Source organism: Panthera leo, chromosome A3 (assembly GCF_018350215.1).
Source record: "Panthera leo isolate Ple1 chromosome A3, P.leo_Ple1_pat1.1, whole genome shotgun sequence".
Lineage (NCBI taxonomy): Eukaryota > Metazoa > Chordata > Mammalia > Carnivora > Felidae > Panthera > Panthera leo.
The window spans coordinates 63,834,262-63,847,281 of NC_056681.1; the positions used below are offsets into that span (position 1 = coordinate 63,834,262).

The 13,020-nt window shown below is 37.8% G+C and overlaps 1 protein-coding gene across 1 annotated transcript in view; it reads left to right on the plus strand.

Moving 5' to 3' along the window:
- The window catches only part of PPM1B (protein phosphatase, Mg2+/Mn2+ dependent 1B), a 95,104-nt gene extending 82,562 nt beyond the window's left edge, over positions 1 to 12,542 (plus strand). Inside the window, exons 5-6 of the mRNA XM_042932149.1 lie at positions 8,109 to 8,153; positions 8,892 to 12,542. Of these exons, the coding sequence (XP_042788083.1) occupies positions 8,109 to 8,153 (45 nt within the window). The 3' untranslated portion in view covers positions 8,892 to 12,542. The remainder of the gene's footprint in view (positions 1 to 8,108; positions 8,154 to 8,891) is intronic.
- Positions 12,543 to 13,020: the final 478 nt, after the last annotated feature.

The following is a 13,020-nucleotide window of genomic DNA, read 5'->3' on the forward strand; positions in this document are numbered from 1 at the left end:
TTGACATACAAATAATGTGTGACTGAGAAGAAAAACCTGAATTCAGTCTTCACTAATCTGAACTTTCTAGTCCAGCTGTTTTCAAATATTTTAGTCTTAGAACCCGTTTATATTCTTTTTTTTTTTTTCATTTATATTTTTGAAGATCAAAGATCCCAAAGAACTGCTTTTGTGGGTTTTATTTATTTATTGTATTAGAAATTAAAGCCAAGACATTATATTGTGTACTATTTTTATTCATTAAAAAATGAAATCAATTGACTGTTAACATAAATAACATTGTTTCATGACAAATAATTATTTTCCAAATTTAGAAAATTATGTGTGACAAGTAGCACTTGTTTTCGTTTTTGTAAACTCTAATGTTGGGCTGGATTCTCACGTGTGATTGTGCATTCATTTTGTTGCAATGTGGCACTTTGAAGTATATGAAGAAATCTGGCATCACAAAAATACGTATATGGAAAGGGTATTTTAATAGCTTCAGGTAATTTTGAATATTTTGTTTGATATACTGTCAGAACTTCAGAGCTGGTAGGTAGTTTCTTGAAGGTTGGATGCAGTGTGAAATCCGCAACTTGATCAGCTTCGTACTCTGTTACATTAAAATCCATTTGCTCTATCTTGTTGGAGTTTGAATGGATCTCCTACTTTGGCATGATTTTGTAACATCATACACTGATCTTTTGGAAAATACCGTTTCATCGAACTGTGCTTTCTTTAGAATATTGACACATTATTATGCAGTGTTTAAGATTTTCTTGTGACTATAACTGATCTCCTCAGAAAAAAATCTTGCTAAGTATTGGGAAGCTGTCAGGCTCACGGTGACGGATACAGATTTTTCAAAATTCTAATTGTCATTTGAAAGGTGAAATTTTGTCACCGGCAACAAATATTGTCAGTTGTTTTCCTTAAGCGACAGGCTTATTACTTCATTTGTTTCGGAGAAAATGTCTGCTGAATAACCATAGTCTGTCAGTCATTCTTTCAAGGCAAAATGGTGCTTCATGAAAGCGGCTAGTTCAGCACACAGCTTAAGTGACAGCCGTCAACACTCAAGCATGCTACAGGAGCCGGTACCTCCCTTTTCATCACCTAAGATACTCAAAAGATGTGTACTCGAGGATAAAGGTGTAATTAAAAAAAAAAGTTTTCCTGCTTAATCAAGGACACCATTAAGTGAAACAGGTCCCCCCCGCCCCCGCCCTTTCTCTGCGTGTGGCATGAAGAGAACAGTAGCAGCTGATTAGTTTGTTGTCTGTCTGGATGCACACCGAGGGGTCTTCACTATTACCCACTATTTGTTTTGCACGGTCCATGCAAGTGTCAACATGTTGAAAAAATAATAGGTGTTAGTATTGTTAAGGACGTAGTTCTGATTTCATAGACCTCCTTGAAAGGTCCATTTTAGTCTTTTACGAAGTCTTCGGTGACTACAGATTTGTGTTAAATCATTTTACCACACCTGAGATGTCACGTCACGTTGGCCGGATAAAGATAGGACTTTTTTTTTTTTTTAATGACCATTAAATGGATGGGAGCGTTATGAAGTTTTTTTGTTAAGGTTTTTCACTTAGCTGAACATTCAAGTAGAGTTGAGTGAAGTTGCCATGGAAGTGTTAAAAAAAAAAAAAAAAAGCAAGCACTCGTAATTTGTCTCCTGTTTCTTGCCCAATTATGAGGCTTGGTAATTATAATACTGACTTAAGAGACTTACTGCTTGAGCTTTTGGTTTTAAATGTGTTTAGTTAAAAGTAACTGCAACGCTGAATTCTCCTTAAGTCCTTAGGTCGGTTTTATTTTGGGGACTTGTGGGATTCAGTTGAGTTTTGATGTCTTTTCACAGTGCTTGTCAGGCTCTCTCCCAACCACATAAGTAGATCCTTGGTCTTCATAAGAAACTGTAGCAAAATTTAAAACTCAGATGAAGTTTCCATATAATGAGTCAGTCTTCCTATGTGAAAATGATGGTGCTTGCCATGTCCCCTGAGGTGTTCCTTCCCCCCCCACCCCCACCCCCACCCTAAGCTAGGCTTCAGAATGGCTTTTTTTTTTTTTTTTTTTTTTTTTAAATTTTTTTTTCAACGTTTTTTATTTATTTTTTTTGGGACAGAGAGAGACAGAGCATGAACAGGGGAGGGGCAGAGAGAGGGAGACACAGAATCAGAAACAGGCTCCAGGCTCCGAGCCATCAGCCCAGAGCCTGACGCGGGGCTCGAACTCACGGACCGCGAGATCGTGACCTGGCTGAAGTCGGACGCTTAACCGACTGCGCCACCCAGGCGCCCCAACAGAATGGCTTTTAATGACCAGGGAAATGGTCATCAGTTGGGGAGACAGGTTACTATAATATTAGCCCAACATTTGAGCTGGAAATTAGAGCCTCACTAATTCATATTCTAAACTAAGCTACCTGAAATACTTGATGGAGGAAGACTGTATAAATAAGTATGCTGACGTTATGAACAAAGTTAGTTTTTAGACAACAAATTGGTCATCAGAAAACTGTGTGTGTGTGTTTTCTGGATGTGTGAAAGTATGCAGTCAGACCAGTGCGTCCACATGTTACTGGAGTTAAACTTCAGTTATTGAAATTAACTGGAACTTGGCCATTGAATTTCTTTTACTTGCCAAATCATAGATTGCATTTTTCAATGATTTCAAATTCATATTTCCTCTTCCAAATTGCCTTTATTTGTATTTTGGAACTAATCGGATTTAACTAATAATAAGGGAAAGCATTTGGTGAAGATTTTAGAGCACATTTTGTTTTGGGTGGCTAAATAGTAGTAAGTAAAAACTAGCATATTGTGGTTTGTTTCACATGTTAATACAATGCTCAAAGTGCAGAAACTCCATTGTATTTGTAATACAAAAGCTAAAAGTCATTACAACTAGAATTTAAGGTACTTCAAAACAATTTGAAGAGTTACTTGCTTTTGCAAATAAACTCTTATGGGCATTATAACAATTTGTTTTGCATTGTATTTTTGTGTTCAGTTGCTTTAAGGTTTTGTTTTTTGCTTTTTTGTTTTCCTATTCAACTTTGGCAATTTTCTGTAAGCCCTAATGAGAACGCTAAGCAAGTGTTTATTTTTGTGCATTGTGTGTTACGTTGTGGTCTAGAAGTAAACCAGCTAGCTACTAATACAGAATAAGTTGCTTTTCAGGCTGCGACCACATCCCTGCTGTTCTCACTTGCTGTTTTTCTTGACTGTGGTCTCTTCTCCCCCGCCCCTTATTTTGTTTTAGTTTTATTCTGCCTGTCAAATACTTCTGTTAACTAGATACATCATTTCCTGCTCAAATGGTAGCTATGCTCCTCTAATTCAGGAGTGAAGGGTACATGATCTTGGGATTAGGAGGTTAGTAATTCTTTTATCTCTTATATCCACAACTCTAGCAGCACAAAAAGGAACTGTAACTTTCAAGTATGGGTGGAATCGGGCGCCTGGGTGGCTCAGTGGGTTAAGTGTCTGACTTTGGTTCAGGTCTTGATCTTGCAGCTTATAGGTTCAAACCCCACGTTGGGCTCTGTACTGACAGCTCAGAGCCTGGAGCCTGCTTCGGTTTCTGTGTCTCCCTCTCTCTCTGCCCCTCCCCCACTCATGCTCTGTCTTTCTCTCAAAAATAAATGAACATCAAATATGGGTGGAATCAAAGTTTTGGGATTTTCCCCCCTTGACTAATAACACTAGTCTATAATGGCAATAGTAACTTCTTTAGTAATTAAATTTGTGCAACAAATGCATTTTTCTTAAAACATCTACCTCTAATGAAAATACTTGGGCATGTATTTGAGTGAAGAGGACCAGTACAATCTAAGGGCAGAGAGGAAGACAGAATCCGAAGCAGGCTCCAGGCTCTGAGCTGTCAGCAGAGAGCACGATGCGGGGCTTGAGCTGGTGAACCACGGCGAGATCATGACCTGAGCCGAAGTCGGACACTTAACCAACTGAGCCACCCAGGTGCCCCAATAGTTAACATTTTAAAATGATTTATACTCAGCAATAAAGTAATAGCCTTAAGAATGTTCATGTAGTTCAAATTCCCTAAAATGTTAGAATGACAAGGGTGCCATTTTTCAACCTCCAGAGCAGTTCTGCTTTTTTCTGTGGTACTTGTTGGGATTCCATAGGAGATTTGATTTGAGTAAAGGTTCTTGGACTTTGAAAAGCTTAAAGGTCACCAGGGTCAGAGTGTATATATATATGACTTGGCAAATGAAAGCAGACCTACGCTCTTTTACAAGGAAGGAAACTCAGAAGTGTGTGGGCTGAACTGTGAATGAGGATTACAGGTTTTGATTTGTGATCTACCCAAGTATTCAGATGTACATATTTAGGAGGTGGGGAAGGGGAATGGAGTTGTGCCAGAGGCCAAATATCACCCACCACGAGGGGTCAACCATCTCATTACCCCTTCCCCCCCCCCCCCACATCCACCCACCATGTTGGGGTAAGTTTTGATTTGGGCCAGGGGTTGGGGAGTGGTATTACGGGGAGGAAAGGGTGTTATTTCCAACCTCAGGTTTGAATTTATTTGCTCATATTATTACCTCTACATCCCCTCTTCTATAAAACAAGCTAATGGTTGAGAAATAAATTGGTATTCTTTTGTGTGACTACCCCACAGTGTAGTCCCCATTTCATCATCAAGGGATATTTAGACTATTTGTAACTCTCCACTAAAAAAAGTGATGCAGTGGGCATCCTGGCATGTGTCCCTTTGAGCACATGTACTAGTGTTTTTCTAGTATTTGCCTAGAGATAAAATTACTAGGTTATTAAGTAGTCATGTCTTCAAGTTAATAATGCAAATGCATTCTACTAAAGGTGTATACTAGTCTCCATTTCCACTAGAAATGTACAAAAATTCTTTTTCTCTGTCCATCTCCATTCTCAGTTAATGCTGGTATTGCCAGACTTTAAATTTACCAGTTAGGTGAACATGAAATAGTATGTCTTCATTTGCATATCTGGTTACATGTGAGGGGAACATCTCTGTATGTGTGGCCGTTTGAGTTTCATCTGAAATGATTGCTCATGTCCTTTGCTCATTTTTCTTTTTGGTTTGCCATTTTCTCGTTTGTAGTTTTTTTATATAGTCTGGATACTAACCTTTGCTTGTAAGTGCTACAAAACCTAGTATCTCTCTCTCAATATGCACACACACACAGACATATATACACACATATACACATATGTGCACACACGCACTTTGTGTATGGGGTCTTTTGTTATTTATCAGTCTTATGGTTTGTACTATTGTCTTTCTTGTTCAAGAAATCATTACCATCCCAGGTTCACATATTCTCTTTGCTTCCAGTAGTTGTAAAGTCTTCATCCTATCTCCCAAGCCCATATATTTAGGATTTTAATCCATCTTGAGTTTACTATTTTATATAGCATGAAGTCAGGAATCTAATTTTCGGCAGGCCACTAGCTAATTGCGTCAACACCAGGCTAGCCCTGTCTCATACCAGTTTCCTACATACATGATGCACTTCTTATTTCTAAATTCTGTTCTGTTGTCTTTTGGTGCAACCCTGTCAGATACCACGTTTTCATTACTGTGGCCTCATAAATGCTGATACCTGGCAGGTACGCATTGCCACCTTCTTACATAAACGTAGTTCCCTTTAATAAAACTACAATTGAATAATCCACACTCTACTTCTTAGCAGCCTGCTTCCGTTTTGGCATCTAGTACTGAAGAATTTTCACCCTGCTTATGAGAGTTCCTTTGTGTGTTCCTGTTGCACATTTACATGTTAAACTAGCCCAGAGGTCATTCTGACCCCTTTCCTTCCCCTGTAAGGCTGGACCAGTAAAAGAGCCCTGCCGTGCTGTGTTGAAGCCTGAGGCAAATGGAAAATTCAGTGACCACGATTGTCTTTATTTAAAATTTGATGTTTTGTTCATCATGTTTTTCACATTAGTTTGGTTCTTTTAAATGTCACGAGTGTATTTCTCTCAGTTCCTGAGTTTTTTGGCCCCAATTTAAGTGCGTCACTTGATTCACCTTCGGCTCGGCCGATAGGTATGTGAACTTGTGGGCCGTTGAAGTGACTGTCTCTAGACGATTTTCCTGATTTAAGGCAGATGTTGCCAAGGAGGAATAACTCAACCTCCTCACAAGTACCCTTTGGCATAAACCAGTTTGTCCTGGGGTTTTTAGTGAAATCCTGGGAAGGCTGGGCAGAGAATCCTCTGCTCCAGCAGCTAGTTGCTCTTGGCTTATCTTCCTTAGGCAGTGAACCCTCTTTTAATACTCTAAAAATGTGATGCTGAGAGAAATGGCAGGTTTTAAAAGGACGTCGTTTAAGTAACAGCATTAATCTCCAAAATTTATTCCAAAATGCACTATTTTAATACCTTTGAGACCGAGAAGCATCTTAGGTCAGTGGCATCTTACAGTAGCCATCTGCTAGGCATCTGTCCTGGCACAGTTGCTCTGACTTGGTAATAGCAATTCATATTTCAGACCCACGGTGGGGCTTTGCATATGGTTGGGACTACACGTGTTAACTCCAATGCTGTTTAAAACGTCTTAAAGATGATTACGTATGATTTAACATAGAAGCAAAGTTATTGTGTAAGCAAAACAAATGACAATGTAAGGTTTGTAAAAAGTCTGTCTTAAAAACCTATTATGGGACACCTGTCTGGCTCAGTCGGTGGAGCGTGCAACTGTTGATCTCGGGGTCATGAGTTCAAGCCCCACGTTGGGCATAGAGCTTACTGGGGAATAAAACCCTATGACAATAAGTATAAAGTAATCCTAAGTGTTCTTACAGCACCATTTTGTCGTTTAATTTTTTTCTTAATTATGCATTAAAAGAGTGGCACAGAAAATAACGAAATCTTGAAATTTGATATATAATTTATAGGTAAATAATATGTATAAAACATGCATGGGGATGATACACATTAATTTAGGACAGTGTTTATTTGGAAGCATTGGGAAGTGTGAGATCTTTATTTCCACCCCCAGCCCCCCAAAGACCTATCAAAATGTTAACGTTTGTTAAATCTGGGCAGTTCGATAAGGATATCATAATTCTTTTCTGCAATTTTCTGTATATTTGAATTTTTTATAAAATTTTGAAATAAAAAATAAAATACAGAAACCAAGTGAATTTAGTTGTCCTGGATTGCCTTTTGGGGAGAGGGCACCAATTTATAATCCCAACAGGACACAAAAATGCCTGTGTCTTTTGCTTTCTCTCAACTGTTGCGCGTTGCCAAACCGGTGGGTAAGATACTGTAATTTGTGATATTTTCTTGACTTAATTTTCAATTATATTTGATTACTACTGAGATTGAACATTTTTTCCTCATTTTGGCTGATTTTTATATCTTTTAATAAAGCCTTTTTCATTTGCATATTTTCTGCTGATTTATTGATTTGTGAGATCTCTATATATTTAGGAAATCAACCATTCTCTTAAATATGCCACAAATTACTATTTTATTATCATTTGTCTTTTTAAATAAGGATATTGGAGGGATGGAACTAAGAACAAAACACATCTACCAATACGGAAAAGACCTAATTCCTCAAAAACTACTAAGTCAATACCATGGGGTTTTTTTCCCCCAAAAATCTTATGTCATGATACTTTATTTCTGTGCTTTTTGTTACACAGTAAATTTTCGTTTCTATGCCGGTTCTTCCTACAGGCAGGATGAAGTCTTTCTGCAATGATTGGAGAGGCACTAGAGAGCTAAGAGGCTCTGATCTGAATAGTATTGGATAGCTATCTTTGGTCAAAAATAGTAAAGATTGTCCTTTTATCCGCCATATGCCATTTGAAGTAAAATATAATGGGGTTTATTTTTTGTTGTACTTTTAAAAAAAATTGAAGTAAAATGTACAGACAGTAAACTGCAAAGATCTGAGGTGTTTCATTTGATGAGTTTTGAGAAGAATCCCTTGGTTATTTATATTCAAAAGTTTTAGAATTTGGGGCGCCTGGGTGGCTCAGTCAGAAGAGCACGCAACTCTTGGTCTCGGGGTCTTGAGTTCGAGCCCCACGTTGGATTAGAGATTACTTAAATAAATAAAGTTCAAAAGTTTTAGAATGTTATTTTCTTTAACAGTTTGAACCTTCAGTTGTGTACATAGACAATCTTTTCACATTCTGAGTAAGTAAATATTTACATATATTTTCTTTTATGACTTTGCTCTTTTTATTATAAATACATAATGCTAGTTGAACGAACTTTGGGGTAATACTACATGGCGAAAACCTAATGTGATATTTTCCATTTTCCCCTCACACCAGCTAATACATAAGCCAGTCTTTTCTCATTTATTTGAAAATGCCCTTATACTATATATTCTTGTATAAGCTTGTATTTTTATGGGCATCCCATTTCAGTGTTTTGTATTATGTATCAATATGTCATCTTAAGTGCCATAGTTTATTATACATTTTATTATCTGGTAGGGAAGGTGCTTCCTTATTACCCTGCTTTAACAAAAATTGAATGTATGTTTCTCCATTTGAACTTTTGAATAATTTGGCCAAGTTTTCTCTACTAAATAAAAATCCCATGAATATTGAGTTGTCATATGCTTAGATTAATGGGTGGGGGAGGGTCATTGATATCTTTAGCAGAGAGGAGCTCCATTCCGGGAAAATGCTACATCTTTCTATGTATATGAGTGTTTTTATGCCTCCCCCCACTCCCCACTGAAGTCTTACAGTTTTATTCATATTTTTTACCCATTTCTTAAGTAAATTCCTTGTTATTTTATGTTTCTTACTGCTGTTATGAATGAGACATTCCCCCTTCATATATTTTTAATTCGTACCTTCTTTGTAGACAATGTACTTAACCATTTAACAAAATCATTTCAGTTTCTATCATTTCCACCAGATGGCAGTCTCGGGCATGTCCATCTGTAAACCCAACAAGGCTCTGGTGACAAGAAAGGCAGTGGCTGGCAGACCTTCCAAGCCCCTAAAAGTACAAGGACATGAAGGTTTTTGTTTTTTTTTAACCCGAAAGAAAAATGAACTCAACATTGTGTAATTGCATTATTTATACTTCTATTAACCTGTAATCTTACAGCCCATTAATGGAGGCAAAGAAAAACTGTCATTGCACCCTTCTAAATCTCTGTCCATGTGATAAACACCTGTGGCTTTGGGGCAGGATTTTGGTTTTATTCCAAGGATTCTCATGGCTAGAGGCAGTCTTGAATCTGTCATTATTGTTTCCCTTCTCCTAAAAGTGCCATTTAAATGAGAAGTTCCTGGGTCTCTTAATGTTCATGTAAGAACATCTTTCTTTGATTCTGGTATTTGTGATGCCCCAGACCTCTTCTGAAATGAGGTTCAGTGTTTATAGTTAATATAAAGGGAAGTAAGTTTTTAACTGGCTTGTTTTACATGAATACAAAACTTAACCCCTTAGATTAGATACTTTATAAACTAATTAGATGATGTCAAAGATGTGTTTAAAAATATACGAGGTAGTGGATACCTTGGTCGCACAAGAAACCAGCTCAGGTATTTTCTTGTAAATACTTTTTCCAGTGGCCAAAAATTTTTACTTTTGGAAAACACATCACCTAAGTAAGCTCCCCTCTGGTGCCTTTTATTACAGTTCCATTTAACTTACTTTTAGATAATCAGAGAGTAGTAAATGACTGTAACTGCACAGTAACTATGTACATTCCCTTTCTGAGAGATTGTATTTCCACCCTGAGATGAAAGGTGCAAGAAAGTTTGGTAAGAAAAAAGGAACCCCAGTTTGATCCTTGAGCACAAAGGCTGCCAAGTTTAATTCTTGCTTTTCCAAAGAACTGGTCTAAATATTCCAGGAAGTAATATGGCAAAAATTTGGAAAGACAGTAGATAATTTCTTTTAGGGAAAGCCATGGAAAAGTTCCTTTCATGTTTTGATCTCTGGGTAATCTCATGATGTAGTATGTAGAATAGCAGATTTCTTTAGTGCATTGCATGGGTTTATTCAAGTTTTGCATAATCTCAGAAGAATGGTGAAAGCGGTTTATGGCAATCTCAGATATGTAGTAATTTCTAGAGCACGTTTGTAGTGTACTAAGATATATCTTTAAGACAAAATTGGAATTGATTAGAATTAGGTTCATACCATACCACACATTTCCAGGTAGCTGGAGGTAACCTCAATTATATAAATAAAACCATAAGTTAAATGTACCTGGAAGATTGGCTGTGTAAAAGGAACTCCTTTCTAATGACCCATGTTTGTATTGTATATATGGTTTTTTTAGGGCTTTTTGCTTTTTCAGGGTGGACCATGCATGAAGATAGCAGGTAAGACAGAGTAGCCCCTATTACAGTATAAATGTGTACTATCCGATACTAGTGAAGTTTCTTTCACCAAGAAAAATTTATACAATGCTGATTGCTTTAACACTAGCAGAGGGGGGAGTGGACAAAATAAATTACATTTTCTAGACTGATTTCCCATCAAACAGCAACACACACGTTTCACTTGTATCTCAGTAAAACAAGGAGGGAAACACACACACACACACACACACACACTTGTCCATTTGAGATAAAAAGTGGCCAAGAAAGCAAATTCTGAATGATTTGTAGTTTTATAGACTCAAAAGTTACAACATAGTAGTTCTGAAGGATTGTCATTTGTGTGTTCTTGAAAAACAGAGTAACAGATTTTGTACCTGGTCAGATCTTTAAGTGTACATTTATAGGATCTCAAAGTTGGAAAAACCATTTAGCAGTCTCTGGCCTGACCCTCCAGGACCAGAATCTATTTTGTCTTGGGCTCTAGGGGGCTCACTGGTCCTTTGTTTCTTCCCTTCATTTGTCTTATTAGCTCTTGAGACCAAACGTTTAACAGCAGCTACTATGATGACTCCTAGCATCTACTCTGTTCTGCCCCAGGTCACTCATCAGATGGCACGGCTTCAATTGTCTTTACCGTCTAAGACCCTTTCCTGCAACTACTCTGGTTTTCTACGTCTTTCTGAAAGTACCCAACCCAGAGCTGAACATTCATAAGTAACAGAGCTCTCCTGCCCTTTGTGCTAGTTAATACATCTTCATCATAGCACCCAGAGGTTGGACTAGCTTTGCTGACACCCACACAGTACTCTGTGAGTCTTCAGAAGTTAACGATTTTTACTGCCGTTAAGCGTTTTTTCCCCTATCCCACACTTGTACGGTTGGTGTTTTGTTTAATCTGTGTTCATTCTTAGTAAGTTTTCTTGTGTTAGATTCATTAACCTTTTGAGAATTTTTTGGGTTCGTGTAAGATCTATTAGCTATCTTTTCCTTTCCGATCACTCCTAAGTTTCATATGTAAACCTTGTATATTGAATGAAACAAGTCTGAGTCTAACGGCCTCTCACAGGCCTTAGAAACTTCTTTTCGGTAGGATCTAAGTTAAACAATGTATTAACCAACCTGTTAGGTAAGGATGTCACGATTTACTGATCAGCCCATATCTCTCCCAAGTTATAAAGGATATTGTGGGATCTTACGTTCCTTGTGGACGTCCTGCATTTCCCAAAACGTTAGTCAAGTAACTGCCCCCCAACAGTTTGTGAGGTCACACCTGTCGATTCATAGTGAATGATGTTCTTTTTCCTGAAGAATTAGAAAACACTAGAAGGATCTAGTCTGGGACCTTTCCTGGGATCGGTATCAAGTTGCCATCATTTTTCACCTTTCCCCCAGATTGGAATGACCTTTACCCTTTCTGGTATTGTGGCTGCTACCCTACTCCACACTTCTCTGTAACTTAAACAATGGGCCACCCAGAAATATTCTTAGGTTTTCAGTATCATTTTCTTGTTTTCCATCAGCATAAAATAGGAAATAAAGTTCTTGTTGGCCCTCTCTTTTGTGTGTAACTCTGCTACTTCAAGTTTTTACTTTGACTCCTTTCCTGTACATACATGCAAATTTCTGGTGTTGGTTTTGCTTATGGTGTTTTTTTTAACATCATTTATGCATTTTCTGAAATTCTGAACGTGTTAATATTTCTTTCTGTGAACACCGGTGGTTTCTTGTTTTTATTTTGTTGTTACCGCACTCTTTTTAGGTACATGTCCATTTTCATCCTGTATGTATGTCTTAAAAAAATACTTTAAAAAATAACTCTGATGCTAAAATGGTGTATCAACAGCCCTGGCTGGAGTCTCGCATTTGCTCTGGGAAAGGAGATCAGCGCAGCTTCTCTCTTTACATTCTTCCATACCTGTATAATATCCTCTGTCCCTTAAAAATAAAAATGGGGAAAGGTGGCTCTGGAGGCGTATGCCAGAGGCATTGAGCTGAATGCAGGAAGGGCCCCTCTGTGACTGCACTCTGTAGCAGGGGGCCTTTTCTGTCTTGTTTTCTTGACTTCCTCAATTACCAGGGCTGCAAAAATAGCAAGTGAGAAAGAAATGATGGAAAGGACGAGAATGGCCCACATCTAGACAGCTTTGTAAATATAGAGAGATAGTATTTTGTGCACATTAATGTATGCATGCTATACTTCAATAAAACTTTATTTAAAAAATAAAAAGGAACCATGGCTGATGCAGTAAACATCACATATATTTATATTCATATGAAATGTTTGTCTGTTAATGGAACACATGAAGGTAGTTGAATAGATGTGGTCAATATGCTTTGGATAGTATGAACTAAAATACAGATTATGCTTTATGAAAAAATTCACTTTCAGGGTAGTGGGGAGACAGGGGAGCCTTAAAAAGATAAGCAGCATTTTAGTTAGGGTAAGGTAAGCTGCTGTAACAAACAGAACCAAACCCATAATGGTCCAAATCCTAGAAGCTTATTTCTTAACACTTATAGACCAGGATGGGTGTTCCAGGTAAGTGTGTTTCTCCCATGTGGTGATTCAAGTCCGAGACCTTTTCCATCTCATGGCTACATCGTCATCCAGGGCCTGGTTGTCAACCGTACCAATCAGCGGAAGGGGAAAGTGAACAAGGAAAAGATTCCCCTACCTTCTTAGAAGTCCCACTAAATTTAAGGAA